General features: G+C 36.5%; 1 protein-coding gene across 2 annotated transcripts in view; it reads right to left on the bottom strand.

Annotated features, from left to right (window-relative positions):
- The window catches only part of MINDY4 (MINDY lysine 48 deubiquitinase 4), an 83,627-nt gene that overhangs the window by 36,203 nt on the left and 23,045 nt on the right, over positions 1 to 24,379 (bottom strand). For both annotated transcript variants that reach the window (XM_062568751.1, XM_062568752.1), the window contains exons 6-13: positions 22,428 to 22,486; positions 21,970 to 22,079; positions 20,163 to 20,279; positions 17,006 to 17,094; positions 11,809 to 11,910; positions 10,759 to 10,822; positions 9,374 to 9,439; positions 9,049 to 9,116 (exon numbers count right to left, since the gene is read on the bottom strand). In XM_062568751.1, the coding sequence (XP_062424735.1) occupies positions 9,049 to 9,116; positions 9,374 to 9,439; positions 10,759 to 10,822; positions 11,809 to 11,910; positions 17,006 to 17,094; positions 20,163 to 20,279; positions 21,970 to 22,079; positions 22,428 to 22,486 (675 nt within the window). The remainder of the gene's footprint in view (positions 1 to 9,048; positions 9,117 to 9,373; positions 9,440 to 10,758; positions 10,823 to 11,808; positions 11,911 to 17,005; positions 17,095 to 20,162; positions 20,280 to 21,969; positions 22,080 to 22,427; positions 22,487 to 24,379) is intronic.

Genomic DNA, 24,379 nt, shown 5'->3' on the forward strand with positions numbered 1-24,379 from the left:
TCTAGACTAAAGATTGTCCCAGAGTCATGAAATGGTGTCAGTTAAAGAAAACAGGCTGAGCATGGAGGACTCCCTGTTCTACCTACAGTTTACACATTGACACAGCATCGTTTTCTTTTTGAATGTTCTACCTGATTGAAAGAGTTCAAAAGTAATGTAACAGGTGAGAATCAGGGTTATTTTACAGTAAATGATTTACCTGGTCAAGCATACAGACAAAATGAGTAATATATATGAACACTGTGAAGATTATCCTTATTACATATCACTCAATAAAAAAGTTGCCTCTTTGCATAAAGACAGTCCTTCTACAGCTTGGTTTTCAATAAGTTTTAACCACGCTAAAATTTGTTCAATGTTAGTGTACTCATTTAAGAATATTTATCACAATAAAGTTTATAGATATTGAAGTGAGAGCGTTTATCCTGTCCTTCCAGCAATATGAAATAATCCACATGAAAACGGAATAGACCAGCAAATAACATTTGAAAAGCAGGTAATGTCATAGCTACAGAAGTTGAAGGTCAACAGTCAGTTTCCAGATTCCTGTCTGATGTGAGGTAGATCATTCTGGCCACGATAAAGCAATGTGCTCGCATGCATACTTACATCACGTCTAACGAATTAAGCAAGTCTGGAAGCTCTTTGATGAATCAGTTCCCACAGGCTTTAGCTTCCCATTTGTCACATGAACTCTCTGTTCTATGAAAACCCTGTAGAGCAGGAATTGTGTGGATACGGGCAAACAAAAAAGTCATCATGAGGCTAAGCAGAGTGTGACCTGTAGCAGCAGCACACATACACGCTCTTACCCCGCAGCAAATATGAGATAACCTTCTCCTTTTTGAAACAAGGATGAACATATTAGTTTGCCCTACTGGGTAAGTGCACATATGAGCAAAGTTACTAGGGAGTAATAGGTGGCACGTTGCACTGTGACTCACTCTTACCGTCGATATGGTAAAGAGAGATTCTGATCTTTATTACAGTCCCTATATAATATATATATATATATATAACAGTACATTTCACAGTGAAATATTATCCTGCAAAGGTAGGAAGAATGAGCACAGAACTGTTACAGGTTTAAAAAAATAATAAAAATGGTTTGCCAATGGACTAAAGCAGGAATATTCTTGGAATGTGACTTGCAACCAGACATATAGTTGCAGAAGCAAAACCAACTTGACAAATAGATACACTGAGCATAGTAGAGGACATAATAATGATAACAATATACTGCATAATTCTTCCAAGATCCTTGGAACATTGAAAAAATCAGATTCCTCAGATGAGCAAGTTATTCATATTAGGTGTACTGGTTCTTACCCACATTAGGTATACTGGTTCTCCAAATGTTGAAGCTAGATGTTGTGTACAGCAAATTCATGGCAGAGCCATGAACAGAAAAGAGGAATTGTAGCCACTGATCCTTTAAGCTCAACCTTTCCTCTCACACAAAATTTAAACAAACCAAAATTTTTCTCCTGTAAAGCATGCCAAGTTGCAATTCTGTTTCATTTATTATAGGAAGGGTATTTTTAGAGATGAAATAGGTATACTGGACAGCTATCAAAATGATTTGCTGTTTGTGTTTTTTCCAAGGGAAACATTAGCACAAAAGATGAAGGAAATTTAACTTCCCTGGTTTAGAAAAACGGTACCACAGGAATCAAGAGTGAGTGCTCAAGGGCAAAGAACATAGCTTTAATCACATGATTCCCCTTAGTATGAATTGTATTAATTGGTAGAAGATTTCAGAGAACTACATTTGGAAATTAAGAACAGACTTATTCAGTGTGAAAAGGCCTAAATTGAAAAGGAACCAAAGTGTAAATTATTCCATTTCATAAAAAGGTACCGGCTTTTGAAAAATATAACTGCTAAGCTTAGAAATGGAAAAGAGCACAAATCATTTTGAAATGGGGCTGCAGACATTTCTGGAAGAGAAAGAACTACAGCAGGATAGTTATAAAGAGTTGTGGGATCACAGTAAGGAGACATGGGTTGACTCATTTTCCTAGGTTTATAAGTGGCCAGGTTTAAGAGCCTTCTCTTGACCCCTTAAATTGCTCTTTTATTTTCTCCCACAGATGAAGCCATTTTTTTTCTTTACTCACACAGGAACGCCTTGAAGAAAAAAGTGAAAAGATATAAAATGTCTAATGCTGACTGTCGAATTACATTTGTGATCTGCTGTCAATAAGCGATGAAGTATCCTGGCACAAGCTGACCAAAGAGACTGGTGTTTTGATTGCACTGGTCAGCACATTTGTGAGTAACGCAGTGACTCTGTGTTTCAGCTGAGATTTTATTTAGCTTCTATGGATGGCTTGAAAATGGCAAAATATGTTTTTTCTACAAAGAAATTTGCATTAAGGCAATTGCTCAATTCAATATGTTCTTAGTTTTTATGGATCCTAGTAACGATGGTTTTATTGAATAAAGTTACTGCAAATATGCAGAAAAATATGGCAACAAAAACTGACAATGTGCCTAGTTGGTTAGAGCCAGAAATTTAAAGGCTTTTCACTGAATGGATCAGGAACAGCCACAACCCAATAAAGCAACAGTTTTGCATGGGTAAGCACAGTGGGGAAGGTGTCAAGTGTCAGAGACGACGAGACAGCATCCAGCAGAGAACATTTGCACGACAGTTCTAGCATACTTTGAAACTTCAGTGAGACAGTGGTGTTTACTGAAGGTATAATTACTGGGTCCCTGTGAAACGCTCCTGAATGTTCACTCCTTCCCCATACGCAGGCTCCATTCTGATACGCAATGAAGTGAAGTCCACATGGGAGCTTACAGCCCGCCTCTGAGCTCTGTCTCTCTGTAATACATGGAAAATATCTTGTGGCTCTTAACCACATGAAGATTTTAATATGCATTTTGCACATTTGGGAAGATTAGTCCCCTGAGCTAGTATAACAGTGCTACTATTTTTTTAATTCTACACTGGTTGTAAAAAAAAAAAAAAAAAAAAAAAAAAAAGTTACAATTGTTAGTCACTAGCACTCCTTCCTGTACCAGAAGCAACAACACGTTCTGAGCAACTTCCTCAGGAATTCTCATTCCTCTTTGGCAATTTGTTATCCGTTCTACCACTGATGATCATTTAAACATGGAATATGATAAACTCATTAGCAAAATCTACAAAGCAGTGCAAAACTCTGCATTTCCCAGCTGCGTGTTACTGACATAGAGCAACTGCCCAATAGATGCAGCTAAAATTTGGAATTTCCATTTGCAAAAAAAAAAAATCAGTAAAAATGTAAAAATTACGGAGTCAAACCAAAAGTCAGTCTACCCCAGCATCCAGTCAGCAGCAGATGCCAGCAGCACACATCAAAGCAGAACACAAGCATGGAGCACATAGAGGCTGCATCTAGACTGATGGGTTTAAGGCTATTGATGGATGGCTCTTCCAGCCATTTGCACACACCTATTTGAACCTCTTCCTACTTATGGCCACCACAGCTTCCAGTACTGCAAGTTACTTACGCTGTGGAATAAAAAATACTGCATTTTCTTTTAAAATTGAAGCTTGATAATTTCTGTGACTGCTCCCAGGGTTTTAAACTCTGAGAGCTAGAGAGAGAGTTCCTTACTGAACTTTGCCATTATTCATGGAGCTACTGGAGAGAGTCCAACGCAGGGCTACGAAGATGATCTGAGGGCTGGAGCACCTGCCCTATGAGGAACGGCTGCGAGAGCTGGGCCTCTTCAGCCTGGGGAGGAGAAGACTGAGGGGGGATCTTATCAATGTGGAGAAGTACCTGAAGGGAGGGTGTCAAGGGGACGGGGACATACTCTTTCAGTTGTCCCGTGTGACAGGACAAGAGGGAATGGGTAGAAACTGAAGCACAGGAAGTTCCGCCTGAAGGTGAGGGGGAATTTCTTCACCATGAGAGTGACGGAGCACTGGAGCAGGTTGCCCAGAGAGGTTGTGGAGTCTCCTTCTCTGGAGATCTTCAAGGCCCGCCTGGATGCAACTCTGTCTACCATGCTCTAGGTGACCCTGCTGAGTGGGGAGGTTGGACTAGATGATCTCCAGAGGTCCCTTCCAACCTTACCGATTCTATGATATATAAACTTTATCACATCCAAGCTGCCCCTCTCAAGTGCTGAAGAGGAAAGATTTAATCTGTCCTTAAACAAAAACTATTCCATTATCAATGACAATCTTTGTTTTTTCCTTCCAGTATTTTCTAGTTCTAGTGTACCAATTTAGGAAGACAAAGCTACATGCGAGATGAAGACATGAAAAAATTACATATTTATACAAAGATTTTACCATGTTTTTCTTCTATTCTCATTATCTTAATACTGAATTCCTAACACATTATTTCTGTTTTGACTATCTTTGAAAATTGAACTGACACTTACCAGTAATGATGCCAGAATTTCCTCCTTTTCTTATAATAGTTGATTTAAAGACTATAACTAAGCAAGCATAGTTGGGACTGGTTTTGTTCAGCATGTGTAACAATTTACATTATTAATGTTGAATTTCATCTCCCATTTTATTGACCAGTCACTTTAAGACAGAATTCATTTGACTACATGATGTGTACTATGCACAGCCTATATCTGAGTAGGTCATATAGATGTTCTTTACATACTGTGGAGATAACTAAGTATTTCAGGAAATGATTTATCTCATTCTAAGGTAGAGATTCAAATTAAGTCAAATGAATCACGATCTTTTTCCCTTTGTTGAGCACAGAGAGAGCTCAGATGTGAATATCTGCACAGTAAATAATTAAAGTTAAGGAAAAGGAATCATTACATGCAAGATGGAAGTTAGGTGTCTGCTCTAAGCAAGTAATTCTCTCTGCCTCTAAAGTTAAAGGAAAAAGATAGGCATGTCCCTATAGCAAGTTGTCCCACCTTTCTTGACACTTATTTTTTGATGGGATGACTTTCCTAAAGAAGCTTATCTCTTTTCACTGATTACAGATGGAACTGGGAGGACTGAGACTAGATATCACTTCTAGATGGCTAAATATAAATGAGATTATTCCATTGTTAGCACTGCAAGATCTTTCTGAACTGCTAGAAGTTAGTCATGGATTTAGGAAGGTGCTAAAAAGTCTGGATCTGTCTGAACACTACCAACTACTGCAGCTGTCATTCCTGAGCTACGTGACATGGTCACAATTGCATGCTGTCTTCTATCTGAAAAGACTTGGGGAGCATCTGCTCACAGATCTGACTCTCCTAAGCAAGTCTGTATCATCTGCAAGCCTTGTGGTCTCACTATCCTTCACTCTTTCTAGATCATTTCTGGATGGGCTGAGCCGTACAGGTCCCAGGAGAGTGGTACATAGTCCTCCATTAATAAACCTGACCACCTTCAGTGTTCTATCTATAACCAGTAATTCATCCTGCCTCATCATATAAAATAATGTGTTACTATTTTCTTCTAATTTTATCTTACAATGAAATCTTAAGTCAAATACTGGAATTATTCATGGAACAGAAAATATTGGAGAAAAACATTCCCAATTAAAAGAAATATTTCAATATTCATAAATCAAAACACCAGTCTTCTCGTTGTAACATGAAACAAAAATGCTTTGCTCTGGTCTGGTTGGTCATACTTTCGTATCTTGCAAAAATGCTCTGTTTTGTGATAATTACAGTTCAAGACTATTACAACCCCAGTCTTCAATTTCCTTACAAGAGATCTTGATAAATGGGAGAGAAATGTACCAAAGAATCCCAGACAGTCAACACTGTGGGCAGATGATGCAGAACTGACCTAGACTGAGGTATCTGAGTAAGATTTAAAAATTAAAATATCTCAACTTCTCAACTAAAATTAAATATTTTTTCTAGCGTTTTCAATAGAGCATGCACATAAAATCAGGAAAACTGAAATTTCCTTGAAATTTTCTAATTTTTTAGAAATTGTTTTTCTTTTAAAAAAATCAGGCAAAAACACTCCCACTGAAATCCATTGCTGAATGAAAATTCCATTACTTAGCACAACTCCACTACTCTTCAAATATTAATCCAAAACTATGTCAGTTATGTAAATACTTACTTGCAATGCCTGTAACAACCACTAAATGGTACATATTTCTTGATGATATGAGCCATGAGGTTATTTGTAGTATCCTAAGAGAAGTATTATGTGACATAGGCATTCACCTATTGTTAAAAATTACATAAACAAATTTTAGTTTGCACTTTTAAAGAAATAATTATGCAAAGGTCTGAAGACACATTCCACTGCTTCCAGTGATAGAGAAAATTTTCTTATTTTTTTAAAAAAAGGTCTGCAGCTGATGCAATGGACTATACAGTACTAAGCTAGAAGAGTAATGCTACTTTAAAATGAGGTTCTGTGAGAAAGTCATGAATCTTCTTCCAAAGAGAACCACATTTTATAAACAGTTCTCCATTATGGACTAGGCCTGTAAAGACATTTACTGAAAAATGTAAATAGGCTTCATAAGGAATTTTCATGTTCGCTTTGAGATGGCTTTGCCTGAATTTAATCACAAATGATAAATTGGCTCTGTCATAAACCATCTGTTAAGAATTGAAAGGTGATGAGAAAAATAACCCCCTTGCACATATTACTAAAAATGTTTACCATTTAATGGCTAGTAAAGCAATGCAATCAACAGCAATTAGAATATTGCTGCTTTCGATAATTCTGCTAAATGCCAAGTATATTGTTACTCAGTCAAATAGCATTGGACCTTCATGCCCTAAGTAGCTCAGAAAAAAAGGAATAATGATAAATGCTATAAAATTATCATTTCATTAGTGTTGGAATGTAAAAAGGGAGTTAAGTGAGCGGTCTGCAGTGTTACTGTAAACTAAAGAAAGGAAGAAACAAAAACAGGAGAAAAAAAAATCTGTAAACGCTTTTAGGAAGCTCAGCAGGTGAGCAACTGAATGTATACCTCAAATTTCGTTCTCAGTCACTATCTATTTTCAAGACAATGTCTTGCAGCCAGAAAGAAAAGCACCATTTCACCTACTCAAACCAAACCCATGCTGCTTTTAAGTGCAGCTGCTCTCTTCACAACAGCTGTTAATACAAGTTGGAAATACACTTGTCAAGGAACACCTTAATATTTCTTTTCACTTGAGATAATTTTATTAATTCTTTACAAAAGTGGAATTGACAGTATGAAGAAAGTTTTCTGACCAGCTCTGAGATGCAAAGTAGCACAAAAATACATGCAAGATGTACAAAACCACAATTAATGGCAACACTGTTTGGGCACGCTTCAACTTGCTTTTAAAAGAGGCTACTTTAATGACTACCTCTTAAGTGAGAGTCCGACATAACTAGTACACCAGGTATTAAACTCAGACAAGATTTATCATGCTTATAGTTGTAATCGCCTAAGAATTAGGTGTGTAGTCCAAGTTATGTTAGGCTTTCTTTATCATTGTAATTGATGCAGAGAATGGGGCACTACTGGCAAATTATTCATCACACCCTAAAACAGGTATCTAATGTACGTGACAAACAGCTCTCTAGATGGGTCTTGCTTTCAACAGACAATACAAGGAGCATAGCCAACTACTTTAGACATGATGTCTAATATTTAGATGGAGTTATTTATATCTGATAAGGTAGAATGATTATTGTCACTCTAAGAGCATATAATACGACTATATATGCATGTGTATGTGTGTGCACTCATATATATACATATGCAGAGAGAGAGAGAGAGAGAGAGGGTATTATATGCATAATGCTACCATCATGATTCAAAATGAAAACTAAGCAAAGCTGCCTAGGAGATCAGAAATTCTTCTACAGGAGATCAGAAAATCTCTGCTGGAGAACTAAGAGCATAAATGTTATGTACTGAAATGATGAAGAGGAAAATATTAAATATCTACGAAATTATGTTATTTTTGCTTGTGGTATGGATAAACACTACAGCTGACAACCTCACTAATAACATATATGCATTCCAAATGGATTCATTCTATGTCCAATATTTTCTTTACTGAAGCCACTCAAGCCAGTATGTAGGAGGTATAAAGGAATGGTCAAATCTTATTTATGCTTGAACGATAAACAAATAGTTTTGCAGCAGCCAAGAACATATTAGATGGAAATTGCAGAAGAGAAATAAGAACATTGAATCTTTCTAGATTACAGGATAGCAATGAGTCAAAAAATTCTGCAGTGTATCTGGCAAAAAAAAAGATACTCAGAAAAAGATGGAAAAGTATTAATCATTGTATGCTATTTCGGGGAAAAAGTCTCTCCTAAGAGGAAACTGAGGCAGTCTGGCTTGTATAGTCCTTATGAACACTGAGTAGGTTTGTTCACAAAATTCTTCAGGGAGTGAATACGTAGTCCACTTGCTTTCTCCAGTTCAGGAAGGCCCTAAGCTTATTGACAGAAGTTTCACAGGTAGAGATCCCTCTACACTTAGCCAGTCTCTAATACTCTTTTAATATGCAACTACCATGACCCACTGGGTAGGTGGACCTTTGGTCTAACCCAGCATGGCCACTCTTAAGTTGTTAACACCAGGAAGTGGACAAATAAGTTGGGGAGATACTAGCACAACAACAAAACAAACTTGAATTTAGTCATGATTAAATTCAGGCTAGAATTGAGAAGTTTTCTATCCATCAAGTAATGAGGTTCCTAAACTGTTTTTCAAGAGCAATGACAAAATCTTCAATTTTTTAAAACAGCATGTGATAAGCTTTGGTGACTGTACATCACTCCACCGACAGGAGGAAAAAGAATAGATGATCTGGCTGATCCACTTTGTTCTTATCTTACATTCCCATGTTCATAGCTCTCTCCATATTGGTCACTCTTGACTAATCATACACAGGCCAGTCTCAAACTCACCAACAAATAAAAGGGGGGGAAAAAAAAAAAAGATTGACTGAACAAATCTAAATATTAACTTCCCTATATTTATCAGAGTAAGCATCAAGATACTTTTAAAAGACCAGAGAGTTCAGTAAATCATGGCTGTCTTCTCACGTTCTCACAGCTTAGTCGCTTTGCAGTTTAATAAACAAAGATACAAAGATACTCACAGATTGATAGATCTTGATAAGATGACAGACACAGTCAGAAGGATGCAACCGCAGGGACCAATTTCAAACTGAAAAAAAAAGAACCATATTTACTTTGCTTGTTGTTCACATTTGTTAGCCCAATCCTAAAGAAGGCAAATCCAACTGAAAGAAGAATCATTCTCATTTATGCTAAAAGTTAATTTGTTGCTCTATGTTTTAAAATGCAAGGCATGTCCATATGGCTTCTGAAACAATGTTCAGAAAACATCATATGAGAGTGACAAATACAGAAAGACTGGCAGCTGAACAATAACAAATTTAATATCTTCCATATACACAGTACCTGGTGAATATTTTTCTGAAGAAATGCAATTAGATCTTCATATCTTGTGGCACTATATAGTATCAGCTGAGAAGAAATGAAAGAAAAAACGCAACTGAAATGATAACAGTTTGTTTCCGTAATCTGAAAGTTGAATTAAAGTAGCCATAATTTTGTATCTGATTGGTAAGATCTTCAACTAACATGAAATGGTATAAAAAGCTAGTGAAATCTATCCTTTTTTTGGCTGTTGCTACTTGATAAAATATTCTGTCTTAGCACTTTATAAATTCTGAATCTTTAAATGCTGCTTCTCACCTTTTGCAAGTTTATTTTATGGCCACTTTGATTCAATTTTAAGCATTGCTTATATGACAAAAAGTAATTATTAGAAAAAACATTTTAATATAAAGTTCAGAAAGGTTCATGGGACTAGGCCTGTACTTCAAAACTCTATTTTATCCTCTTTTGATTTTGAAAGGAACGATGGTCTTGCAGATATGGCACAATGAAAGGTCAAGTAACCGAGATTATATTCCTGGCTTTATTAGGAGTTTCTTCTACATCACAGATTTCCCTTTACTTGCGCTGTGGCTATGCCCATATGACCATCAATCAGTAGTACTTAGAGGGAGCGTTATGGTGTTAACTAAACTCTGAAGTGGCATGCAGCTCAGAATTAAGTTAGCATATTAATTAAATAATGTATCTTGGCTCTTGGCAAGATCTTGGCATATCTTGGCAAGATATGATAGACAAAGCTTTGTGTTGCATTGACCATATTTATAGAGGTTTTTGTTTCCAGTTGTTCCCAAACTGTCTGGTTCTGAAAAGCGCTGTCTTGACACACCCATTCCTGCATTTAGGAGGCCAGTAATATTTCTTTAAACCACTAAAGCCTGGCTTTTGGCATAAATGTTTACAAAGTCATTGGAAAGCTTTAGATGGAAATAAAGGCATAACTGGAAAGTATTTTGCCATTTGCAGTTAGTGGGGGGGGGGGGGGGGGGAAGACAAAGAATACTGTATAAAACACGAGAAGAAAATACTGCCTTTTGATGCTCATGGCTGTGCTGAGGAACTTGAAAAGATCCACTTCCATTTTTACTCTACACCAACAGAAGTGGGCATTGCTTATAAGCTTGAAAGTTAAAGGAAACAAGGGCTTCAGAGAGCCCAGTTGTCCACAGATACTGGGACAGTTCAGTGCCAGAGACACTACAGAATTTTATTATTTCCTCCTGGTTTTTGGATCACAACTAAATAATTTGACATCAGTGGTTTTAAAACACTATTATAGTAACATATTAGATTATGGAAAGGGAAAACAGATTTATATACTAAAATAAGAAAAGTTACAAAAAGAATATGTGGAAAATATCACTTTGAGTTACAGAGAACCTTACAGTTTCTAAGATTCCATCTGCTTTGTATTTTCCTATGGGAGTGAACTGCTGTTTTCCTGATGGCCTAAAAAGGATATTCAAACAAAAGCAAAGTTCATGTTAAAAGGATCAAAAGCACATTAAAGAGAAATTATCATGCTAAATGAACTGAATGATGAACCAAGGATTTGGTTCAGTATTTTTAACTATTTCTTAAAAAAATAAAATCTAAATAAAAAGTTTATGTTATAAATTAAAAAAAACCCCTCTATTATCAATGAAATACCTACTTTATCTGTGCTCTAATTCTTGGTCTGTTTAATATGAATTATAAGTTTCTATGCACAGAAAGAGGATAAATATAGGTTAAAGGTGTTAAAAACACTTTTTATTGGAAAAGAGTATTACAGCAATGATTAAAATAGAGGCAGAGGAACAGATGTGCAATATCATTGCAGAAGAAACTTTTCATAGATGGAAAATATTAAAGATGTCCATTGAAATGTCTTGGAGTGTGTTGCTTTTATTTCAGGTTTGAAGAACCTGTGCCCAAAAGCTTCTCTGTTATTTTTCAGCTTAGCTGATCTAATAAAAGAAATGATCTCTTCTCACAAAAGCTAACTTGCTTAAAAATACAGTGTTAGATTCAGTACAGTGAAACTTAGGTGTCTGAAAGTCAGATGTCTTGTATATAGGTAACCTAGCTGCAACCTTAGCATAAAATAAGAAACTAGTAGGCAGCTATAGCAAAACGAAATGAATCCCAGTCATAACCGAATATCTTGCATTACAGAACTGCTAGAATAAAATGCCACTTCCAGAACAGTATATCTGGGAAGAGATTTAGGAGGAATTCTAGCCTCAATAAAACCACATGATTGTTCACAGCAATTTCAGAGTTTGTCTGTTTTGTCCTATGACAATACAAATGGCATTTCAAAATACTTCTTCCTAAAGCATTTTAGACTACATAAACACATCTTGAGAACCATTCATTTTGTGAGCTATGTACATATATAACAGACGCAATCATGGGAGCACTGTACAATAACCAGAAATTCTGTTACTTACAGTGCCACAACTGCTTTTTCATTGCCTCCTGCACGCCATAATATGTCTGCAATAGCCATGGTGAGGCACTTGGTCCTGTGAACTTCTGAAGGCTGGAGACTACTGTAGTTCAGAAATGCAAGAAAGAGACAAGTATCAAAATATGTACAGAGAAGCTTAACCATTAGAGAACAAACTGTCAATATTTCAGTATATACAGATTCATAGCAGGTTTGTAGCTAAAAGAACAAAACTGCTTTCTTGGAAATAATTTAGGTGTTGTAATGCCGAATGATGAGGTTCCAGAAAGTTGCTTTAGAAAACTGTCATTAGGTATCTCAATTTCTTCTATAGTCAAGGGAGAGATCCAGGCAGTTCTGAAGGCCAATTCAAAAAAAACCTGTAAGTTAACAAGGAACCACTATGGTTACTAATGACACACACTAGATATAAAGGTATATTTGAACTCCAGATTTTTTCTGAGGCTTATGCATCTGAATCAAAGATGTCAATAGAGTACTCACTGTGGATGCAGTGTGAAGAGTTCGCCGCATTGGACAGAATGGGCAATTGGAGGACATGGTTGTGTTCAGCACTGTCTCCATAGCCTAAAAAACTCTAAACAGGGAGAAGCGGCCAATGGAATATGGGCTTTTTGGATATCTTCCCTGGGGTGAGATATCTGAAATCTTATTTTAGGCAAATAAGTAGGTACCTTGAATCTTACTGAAGGTAATTACATCCATTGAGTAGAGCTATTTCTAGAAAAACTTCCTCTTTAGATTGTTGGGCACTGTGGGTAGATCCCTACTGCAGTCAGAGACAAAACTGCAATATGAAGGAACCTACTTCAGCTAGCTCAGATGTTAACAGCAGTGTGGGTGCATCTGGGGACCCTGATGAGTGTATGCGACTCACAGTGATGGCTAGACTGCTATGAGTACTAAAGCTAGGCACATGAAAGCTTGCTAGCTTACGTCTACATACTCTGCCTAAATATCACTGTAATATAGATGAATCTAAGAGATTACATGCAAAATCGATGCTTCTAGAAGATTAATGCTAAACATGGTGTCTGATTTACACGGAAAGATTGAAACAAAATTATATATATAAAACTAGGTGAATTAAGAACTTGACTGGGAACAGTGGAATCATGGCAGCAGTGCAAAGCATGAAGCAGACGCATTATTTAGCATAAAAAATGATTATAATAAGAACAATCAGCTAAGTCAAGAGAGAACCAAAGAAGGCACATACAGATGTATAATCATATACTGAAAATTAGTCTTCTAAAAGAAATAAATAGTAGATGGTCTTTCAGAATATATATTTATAACTAGTTGGAAAAAATACAGGTAAATGTACTTTAGGGAACAGTACTGTACTGGCAAATAATGGACAGAATAATTAAATCCTTAAATCTGTAATAAAATTGTTTTAATATTCTGTTATCGCATTGCTTTATATATTTACATATATGTGTACTTATATATTTATATGTGATCTCTAGTTTATAAAGGCCTTTATATTTTATTTCCTAAGCTTTAATTTCTTAACTGTCATCGTCTTAAAATCTATAGCATAACGTTCTTACTCTATTAGCAAACTTTGTCTAAAATATCATCTGCAATAATCACTTTTTTTAATACAGTATGTCCCAAAGTGTTGAGTCAAAATGTGGAGGTAACTAACCCAGTGTTGGTCTGTGAAACTCGATTGTTTCTGAAATATTTTCACTTAAACCCTTGGTTTGGCACATATATAGTGATGTACTGAAGGTTTACAATAGTCCATTGATCACAAACACTTAAGCAACACTGTCAATATATTTTATACAAATTGTACTTTGGGAAGTCTCCTAATGCCTCATGTTGTTCTAACTTCTAAAAAATAAATGGAGAAATAAAGGACTACAAGGTCATAAGTCAAATGGGGGAGAACAGGCAGATCTGGGAATAAAACCAAGCATTCATGACTCTGTGCATTGCCTCAATAATTGGACAACAGATCTTTTCCCCTGGGAATGCAGAACTGGAATCTTTTTCCAGTGGCTTCAAGAATGGCGCTCTTTGAAATTCAGATATTATCAGTTTGAGAATGCTACCAGGATGGGAGATGAAGCCAAAACCTGTTTCCAGCATTTGAGTAAAGATGTAATAATTCAAAAGACTAAACAAGAAACAGCCTTTCAAGTTCAATGTCTGTCTTGAATATAATGTTCATTTAGAGAATGTTCCCCTCTGAAGGATATGAGATATGGGAACTAATAGGTGAGAGTTTCAATTAGAAAGAATATAATCACAATGGTCTCCTAGCTTAGCTGTGTTTAATTACAGACACTCAGGAACTCATGTGAAGCACAACAACCAATTTATGTATTTGAGAGAGGTAGCAGAATAAGAAGGAGCCATACTAATTATTTCTTGAAGCTTGAAGAAGTCTGGAAGTGGCTAGTACTTTGAAAATTCAGGTACAGTAGCAAGAAGAAAGTGCTCATTTCAAGCACTGAGACTCCCCTTTCTTCTTGAGTAAGAGTTTATGCCCATGGCAGATACATCATAAGAAAAATGTGTTTATTTCATGAATAAACCAGGCCATCTTCCTATTCATTTTCAGGAGCCTGAAGGCTTCTAGTATTTCTGTGCACAAAGACCTGTTAATCTGAAATCCTTGGAGACTTTCTGCATACCTCAGCAATCCTTTTCATATAAAAAATATGCAAAAGTAAAATCCTTAAAACAATGTGAATAACAGGAGTTAAAAAAAAAAAAAAAAAAAAAAAAAAAAGGAGAGGCAAATATGCCCAAGTAAACAGTATAGGCTGTAGCTCATTTAATTTGCAACACTTATAGCTTAAAAGTCTGGCCTCAATTCACCCACTTATTTGGGTGCCTCATAATTTTACAACATTTACAATTGCTGCATCATGCTGAAAGAGCAAAAGGCTATCATCTTTATTTTTATCAAGGAGGACCTGAGACTCAAGAAGACCATGGAATGGATAATCAAAGCCTGTCCACCAAACTAAAATAAATTCCTGGTTCTTATAATCAGAAATAACTCGTTGGTGATTTTTGAGGAGATCTTGGTCATAAAAATCTATGGAGGTTTCTGAGCTCTTTTTTGTGGACAAGAGCCAGACTCTGCCTTGAAAAATCTACTGTCATCATAATCTGAATTACAATAATACGTCACGTATTTCTTACTGCTTTGCTAGATAATATTTGCGCGAACCAACAGCTGAGATCACAGAACCAGTAAGGTTGGAAGGGACCCCTGGAAATCATCTAGTCCAACCTCCCAGAGATTTCCTGGTGCTGGTTGTACTGGGCCTTGAACTCAGGACCTTCAGCATATAAAACAAATGTGATAACCACTGCACTATCCCTCTACAGATACAGGTACTTTCTGAGTTGATGTATTATCAGCTGGAATATATTTGTGAAGTTTGAAAAGGTTTTCCCAATACTGTTAGTATTTTTCTTTCTTCAATAGCTTTCTTATAAATAATTTCTGTATTCCCTAATGAAAGTGCGCAGAGAGAGACTCTTTGAAAATGTAGTGGCTAAATTGTACAGAAAATGCTTGAAGTACTGGAATTACTTTTAAGACATTTGGAAGTACTGCTTGCTAATTTTAAAAGTGTCTCTGAATGGCAGGCTATTTAGATGAGATGCGATGTTCTGAAAGAATTGAATGGAAGAAGAAAGAACTAAACTACGTAACATTGTAGAATTAACATGACATTACACTTCAAACATGTATTATACCAGCGAGTCCATCTCTTTATCAATCCAGACCATTTATCTTTAAAATGTTTCCAGGAACAGACAATTCTCAATAGATGAATTCATGGCAACTGCTTCAACTGAACCCTTACATTGAGGTCCAAAAGCAACCAGTGCCGTTAATAATAGCAACAACAGTAGCAATAATAGTAAAACTTTCAATATTTAGTGAGATTGTAAGCATGGTTTACAATGTCTCTATTGGTTTACATGCCATCTCACTTCAGGACTGCCCACCCTCTAGCACACCTGGAGCTGGCTGCCTGTGGGGACTCACTAGGACCTGGTAATCCTTTGATTAATTGTCACCTCTCACCTTGTAATTTGATGGGTGCTGAAGATGGACAACGGTGCCTACTGGTGCCTTTTTCTTACCATTGTTTGTAAGAACAGCCCAAGCAATTATTGTGCTTTAGATGCCAATCGACTAAAGCTGAGGAAAACTCAGTAGAAACCTTGCCACTGTCACAAATAGTTTCAAGCAGGGAAGTGGACATCTAAGGCTAATTTTTTTTTACATATATATATACAAGAAGGTCCTTCTACCTTGGAAGGATGTTTTATGAAGTCTGAGTGAATTCTCAGCTTGAAAGCTTTCCTTCTGACTACAATGAGGTCAGTGTATTATTACCCATACAGAACATGAGAGGTGGCAGTTTAAACAAATATACCAGTAAAATATTGTTGTTCTTATTGAACAAACTGCATCTATAAAATGTAGGAAAGCTCTGGGAGATGGTTCTTTTGCAATGAACTTGATTTATTTTTAAAAACAAAAGGTGAATATAGCAGGCCTGGTAATAAATTAAGTCCTTTTACATATTATTTTCCAGTGTTTCACTGAATAAACTCTGTTTCTTTAGCAAAGTGACAAGTAGATTAATGTTATCCAAATAGCAATCCAAGTAATTTTCTTTGACGCTATCAATATTCAAAAGTTTCTGTAAAATACATAGAAAACACATACAAAGAATTTAAATTCTATTAAGGTGTTCTGCTGTGAAAGATCAAAAATATCAGCAAGAACAAAAATATAGCTATAACTTGAACACCCTCATTGAGATTCTCCTTAGTATCAAAAATTGCATGAATTTCATGGTCTTTCAAACCTTGATTACATTTTCTTTGAAACTGTTCTTCCTTGGGATCTCAAGGTTAAATAATTGGCCTTAAATCAAGCTGTTTGATTTTTAGAGGTTCTTGGTTATTCACAAATGGGTAATTATACAAATGAAAAGCCAGCCTTTACATTTCTACAGCTAAAAGGGAAGTAAATACAAATAAATCATATGCTACTTTCTTTCTCCTTCAGAAACAATGAAAGGTTCAACTACATCAAACTCAAAAAGATACCTTGCTGATGGCAGAAGATAATCTTTTCCTTCATTCAGTATGGGAAATATCCCTGATGCCAATTGCTGACTTACCAAGTGTCTTTATTCCTGTTACTGTCTCCAAAGATAAGCTGTTGTAGGACACAAGCTTGAACTGCTGTCAGTACTCCACATGGGCCACCCTGAGGGGAATAATAGCAGACTACATGAAAAAAACAACTTCCACTGTTTGATGCTGGTGAGAACTTTTCTGCAGTCCATACGTTCATGTGCAAGCCAGTCTTCATCTCTCTTTTTCCATTCACAACTTTGCAGAGCTCTCTGCTTTTTGAAGCCACTGAAAATTGATGTTAATAACTTGTTTTGCATTTCTGATCTATTCTTCCTGAAAATGCCTAGAACACAGCATAATGACATCTATAATGTCAAAAAGGGGGGTTTAAAATATATTGTGTAATTATGCAAAGAAGTGAAAGATCTCCTGATCCCTATTGAATTCTAGAGAAAAATCAAATCTTAACTGTTTTCCAGAGTGCGAAATTAAGTCTTGTCCATTCGGCTCCTCTGAGCGCTATGCCTCCCCACAAATTCCCAATTACATCACTAAGCACAGATTTGTGTTTATGTGTAGTCCTCTGCATCAGAGAGCTAACTCACCGGGACAGAGAAAGAAAATAGAGGAAGATTCAAGCTTTCAGCTTACTAATGCTGGAAGAATCACAATACCAACAAATACGAAATTGATAGAATTATAGAATCGGTAAGGTTGGAAGGGACCTCTGGAGATCATCTAGTCCAACCTCCCCGCTCAGCAGGGTCACCTAGAGCATGGTAGACAGGGTTGCATCCAGGCGGGCCTTGAAGATCTCCAGAGAAGGAGACTCCACAGCCTCTCTGGACAACCTGTTCCAGTGCTCCGTCACTCTCACAGGGAAGAAATTCCCCCTCACGGTCAGGCAGAACTTCCTGTGCTTCAATTTCTGCCCATTGCCTCTTGTCCTGTCACACGGGACAACTGAAAGAGTTTGTCCCCGTCCCCTTGACACCCTCCCTTCAGGTACTTCTGCACATTGATAAGATCCCCCTCCATCTTCTCTTCCCCAGGCTGAGGAGGCCCAGCTCTCGCAGCCGTTCCTCATAGGGCAGATGCTCCAGCCCTCGGATCATCTTCGTAGCCCTGCGCTGGACTCTCTCCAGTAGCTCCACGTCTCTCTTGTCCTGGGGAGCCCAGAACTGGACTAAAAAATAGATTAGTGGCCATTTTGAAAGACTGTGGGATAGGGTAGCAATCTGTTTTCTTCTCCTTGTTTACTCCCTGCTATCCAGCTCATCTGATTCCACTGCAGGACCAAAACCTGTTCCTATGGGTAAACTCCATGGCTGAGACATGCACAAGCTGACTCAAGAAGGAAATAGTATGTCCTCTCCTTGTCTAAAAAATGACTGTATCTTCCAAAATATATTAAGGAAAATAGCAAGACTTATTTTAGTCTATCTGGTAAAGTTTCCCATTCAAAAAAATAATTGGAATCATTTTAAATAGCTTGTTATAGGGTCACAATAACTTAATGTAGAAAGGAAGAACAAAACTGTTCAACTGAAATTGAAGCTAGGAAGTGAGGAAAAATAACTATTATACTATTAACTATTTGAAATAAACACATCTAACCAGAACATTCATTCCTTTTGTAGAATTTACTATAGGGAATTGAATGGCCAGTGAATCTCTAGAACTGAACAGATACCCTTTCCATGGCTGAGGGGTCTGGAAGTACCAAGCAACGTTCACTGCTTCTTTCAGGAGTTTAAATTACCATTCAATATTTTCTCTCTAAGTTCAATCTAAATATAACCATACTCTCAGATTTCTTCTAAGACTACCAGCCTAATGAAACATTTGACTAAACTTATTAAATATTTAATGACATGTTTACTAGCCCTTGTCGCAAAGCTCCTGTTCCCATCACTTCAGTATATCACATGACAGTGTATTTCTCTCCGGCCAGATACAGATTTTCTGTGTCCGTTCAGGAGCTTGGTGAAGGTTTGTAATGAGGAATCTACTCTTTCTCTAGTCTCCTCTTTATTAAAGTCCTCAGATCTTACTCTTAACACAAGAGATCTTGTGCATCGGTGTCACAGCAGCATGTCACAAGATAGGGAGTAGCAAAAGTGTTACACTGCAGCTGAGAGGATTCATTTTTCCATGTGACCTGTTTGCATGTGGAGGACACATCATGTTCTCTATGTGCAGACCTTGGTCTGAGTCTATGCTTCAGGCTCAGCCTGCTGAGAAATGAGGCTGACCAGCTGTAGCTGGCATACGGAGCAGAAGAGCAGGACACAGTCTGAAACACTGCAGTCTCACTCTGTCAGATTCAAGTGACCAGGCAGGGGGGGAAAGATAGACATCATATGAGTGAGTCTCACAATGAACACCCAAACTGTAGAGATTTTTGTTAGCACTCAAAGATGCTTTTGGGTTGCTTTCAACCCAGAACTGCTTACATGTTGTCCAGGTTGATCTGAGTCATTGCATGGCAGTTTTACCAGCTCTGGTCACCAGAGGAAACTGTTGGGGATTTTAGAAATGTGGTTGTTGCTGGCTTGGAAACTACTAAGCCTTGTTTCAGGGAGGTTCTAGAATTTTGTGGCTGCAGCCCAGAATTAAGGAAACAAGGTTGCAAAGAGGTGGTCTCACCTGCATAGCAGTCTCAGTGATACTGCTAGGACATTTCTTCCCTTTTATCTTAAGAGTAAATCTCATCACATGATTCCCCAGCATTCAGGAACACAAGACTAGCAAGAATCTCTTTGTGCATTTCCCTACAACTGCAGGCAATTCTTGCTAAGTTCCTCATTTTGAGACTGATAATGCACCATCTTAAACTTTGCCCCCACTATTCCTTTTTTTTTTTCCTTTTTTTTTTTTTTTTTTTTTTTTTTTTAATTTCCACTCTGACTTTACCCTGCTTTATGCCCTTTCAGCTTAAGTGGCTTGTCTTTCTCCCTACGAATCACCCCACACATATATATATGCACACTCTTTGTAGCTGGTTTAAGCTTCCCTCAGAAATACTCCATCCATCTCAAGTCTTTTAATAAGACTTGGCAAGGTAACCAGTGGTACTAAAGAAAGAGAAGACTCTTTTAAAGACTTTTTTCACTGCTGAAACATACAGCCTCTGAAAACTCAGTCTGAAAAGCAATGATCACTTTTGGTTTTTGTTAAGGAAGTAATTTACAGTACCTTTTTCTGCACGATGCCATATTTTAACTGAGGTATGTTATTAAATGTAAAACTCTGTATTTTCCATTCTTCACTGAAGCAACAAAGGCTAGAGCCAAACAAAAGAATTTTTATTTCCTAAACAAAAAAGAAAGAAAGAAATTCTTATTTTAAAAACAGATCCAAAAGACAGGTATGTTTTCTTGTAGTAGTTTGTAGAAAAGAAAGGAGGATTGTGGCAGGGTAATGACTAACTCTCTATAACCTCTCTTTTAATTTCACTTTTATATATGCTGTAAATAGCAGCACTCAGATGAAAAGGAGTAATATTTTCCTTTCCATGCAATATTCCTTCAGCTCCTAATGCTATGTGTTGCTGGGCATTAGAAAACTGTTTATGCAGATTGTCTGGGGCAGAGTTTCCCCTGAAAGGCTTACAGAATACTGCCTTAAACTTAACAGCCAGAAGAGCAACTCCTTCTAATGGTTACATTAGTGAGAAAAAGACCCTGATGGGCATAGTATGTAGAAAACACAGTCTGTTTTGCTCTTTGTCTGATGGCATATTAGAAAATGCAGAATTGAGATGCTGATCCTGAATATATGCAGGTCATTGCTATTTAAGAATAGCTAAACTGAAAAAATTGCATCTATTCTACCGTAAAACTGAGTAAGAACAGACCTCTCATTATTTGGATAGTTACATAGATTTCTTTGGTCTAGAAATGAGGTTAGAAGAGATCCTCATGGTCCTTATCTGCCTTTTTTCCCTTCTCTCTGAATGGGAAAGAAAATATTAAATGTATTTAATGATTCTATATGGTATATAATTACTTTCATCTCTGCTCAAAATAAGGAAGATAATGAAAGGAGAAACAGTGATAGGGAAATAAAATATTGTTCTGAACCACTGCCAAAAGATAGTTAAACAAGTACAGGTGATTCAGTTAGAAAGACAGGTGAAGATATAATGTGGCTTTTCATCTCTCCAGATGTGTTTTCTAAGAGCAGCAGTAATCCAGCAGTATTAATGAACAAGTGATTATTCTTCTCATTCAAACAGATCCACAGCATCACAATACACTGACAGCCTGTTCAGCCTGAACAGAAAACATAGTGTGAAAATATTTCCACTAACTTCAGCAAACACTGAACTCCTTGAGCAGAGTGAGGAAATAAGCAGTCATTTCTTCGTGCCATTTTTTGTCCTAAGCATATCCTACAAAATATTAGGAATATTTAGTACTGAGAATTCGAGGATTTAACTATTAAAAAAAGGAAAAAGTTTTATGATATTAAAGTTTACAGTATTGTGAAGATAAGTATTGTTATTTCTGCTGATTGCTTGATATTAAGGTGAAGAAATATGAATTGACAATTTGCCATTACAATGGCATATCTTACAGGAAGAGATAATAATAGGTTCCTCCCTTCCTTCTTGTCATCTTGAACCAGTTTTGGTTTCAAAACCAACATTAAAAACCTCAAAAAAGACAAAGATGCAAAACTGACTAGAGTCAATAAAATGAATAAATCAATATCAATAAAATAATATAAAATTTCATTAGTTATGGCTATTATCTGTGTTTCAAGTGAGCTGATGCATTCTGGCATGCTTTTCTGGCACTTCTCAGAATTTTGGACTGGCATTCCTATATTACTTTTTCATCTGAATACCAAATAAGGAATATGCACAAGAACAACACATGTTAAATCATATACAAACACACTCCCACTCACAGAGAACAATTCATTGCAGCTTTGGCTAACTTAGTAGAAATAACCTTTTCATACATTTTTTTACGTTTACCATCACTGTTAGTCTTACTTTTGCAAGCGAAATATCAATTGCCTTTGATGCTACTTGAAACATATACAATGTTGAAAGGTCCAGGATCTTATTAACTTCTGCAGCTGTTGCTTCATCCTCAACATCAACTGAAAGAAAACAAATTTCATATAATGTGTTGGAAGAAGAAATCTTGCCTCTGCATCTCCCAAGCAGGCTCAGTGTCAGTAGTTTATCAAAATGACAATTAACACTTTCTTATCCTCAGTCTTTATAAAAGAGAAAGCAGAGTTTTAGACAGAAAAGAAAGATACTGATTACCACCCTCTGATTACTTCTTAGTAACTTCTTTCCATAGTGTTACTCAAGGAGTTAACAGCTAATGCAACTGTTCTGAATCAACTAAAAGTTACAAAAGAAGTGACTCATATATATTTGTTTGCAGCTACTATGAAGACAGGATGGCAAAAGCAAAACTGAAGCTTGATATAACTCACCTAGTTCTAGTACATCTTTCATCACCTCCTCTTTATTGCAGATAGATGCTGGAGACTTCCTACATTAAAATTAAATGAAGAATGATTGACCAAATGTATACTTTTAATGAGAAAAGCTATTTAAATAAACATGAATAAATATGAGGTATACAAAGATATATACATATTATATATTATATTATATATTATCCATATGAAAAGAGATAGAGATAGAGATAGGGAGAGAGACAGATAGGTAAGAGACTGTATGCAACGACTTTTACCTTTAGCTTTTAAAATGTTCTATACAAAGGAGTAATCTCACCGAGATTTTGTATATAGAAATAAATAGTGTTGGAGTGAAATTTATTTCAGGGAAATAAAGCTGAACTTCAGAGTTCATCAGGAAAAGCAACCAGCTCAGAGCAACACACTGCAACTGATTAATGATTTCAGTCCTATTTCAACATCAGTTTTATTTCATTTGTGTGACTTCAAGATAGGTCAGATCCTGCCAGCTCATATGCACTGACAGATTCTATATTGTCCAGAGTTTCAAGTGAGGATATTCACGTCCATGTGACTGCCTCTGAGTTCAAAGGATCAAGACACAAAACAAAATTTACATACCTCCTGGGATCAGGATGATCTTTCATAGGGACCAAGATGAGGTTCAAGTCAGTCACTGAACAACTTTATAAACATCCAAGTAATCTAAGTGGGAATAGGTGTCAGATTGGCTTCCTGTAGTATGGCAATTTTTGTATCAACTAACGGGCAGCTGTTGTTCCAGCATGTGTGATTTAACTGTATATTAATAAAATGACAAGTTACAAATTCTAGTTACAAATAAACTACTAGAAAGGACTAAGTATTTAAACTTGTTTGTGAAACCAAAACCTAAATATATTTTTTTAATAAGTTTTTGCTGTTCTTGTTGAATTTGTACCAAAATGAATTCAGAATCAAGTAAAAGTTTCAAGTGACTACCGTAAAAAATGCTCTTTTTCAAAAGAGCAATACTGCATCATTGGCTATTGCTTGGGAAAAGATATTGCACTGACCGTCCCTTCAAAAATAGTATGGAATAATTTCCTCAGCAACATTCTTTGTATGTGTGATATTATTTTAGCAACAATTGTTGTCATATCACATACTTTCCATTAACTTAATTTCCTTTTGCAGTGTGTGAAAGATGAATAAAAACAGAACTCACACATATCATACTCAGGTCTTTTCCAGTTTAAAAGCATTTTGGCACCTTTCTCACTGACAGTCTTTGACACTATAAAAAAAGAAACACTTCTGGTTTTCTCTATCAAAAAAGTTACAGGACTTACACAATGAAATACAAATAGTCACAATTCAGATACAACAGAATGAACTAGGGACTCAAAGTAAAAATACTTAAGATGCTTAGGAGATTGTCAAAATAAGATGATTGAGAACAAATTTGTACAGTGGCATAAAAAGCATTGAGTTCTTCCTGAATATAACAGTACACTTTAATTATGATATATATTTTAATAGAGTTGACAGTAGTATATTTTCAAATACAATCAGATTTCTGGGTTTTTGCTAATACTGGATTTCAGCTGAGATTTCTTTTTGCCAGTTACTTGCTAGTATTTTCATTTCTCCTGGTTTCAATGACACCAAATTTGCCCACAAACTGTACTTCAGCCAAGTGCTGATGTCACTGGACTACAGTTAGACACAACTATAACCTACATTTTTGTTTTGTCTGAGATTGCAAACTATTGTCTCTTATTTCCTAGAGAATAATGTGTTTCCTCCTAGGTCAACCCATTTGGATCTAGTATTACAAAAACAAAGCTCTTAACACTTTGAGCACAACACCACAGGTTACAGCTGAATTAACCAGGGGCCGGTGAAGGCCTCCTTTTACTGAGATGCAGGTGTTGGAGGGTAGGAGGAAGGAGACATGGTAGAAGGGATTCAGACTGACGTGA

This window comes from Rhea pennata, chromosome 2 (genome assembly GCF_028389875.1).
Source record: "Rhea pennata isolate bPtePen1 chromosome 2, bPtePen1.pri, whole genome shotgun sequence".
NCBI classification, from domain to species: Eukaryota; Metazoa; Chordata; class Aves; order Rheiformes; family Rheidae; genus Rhea; species Rhea pennata.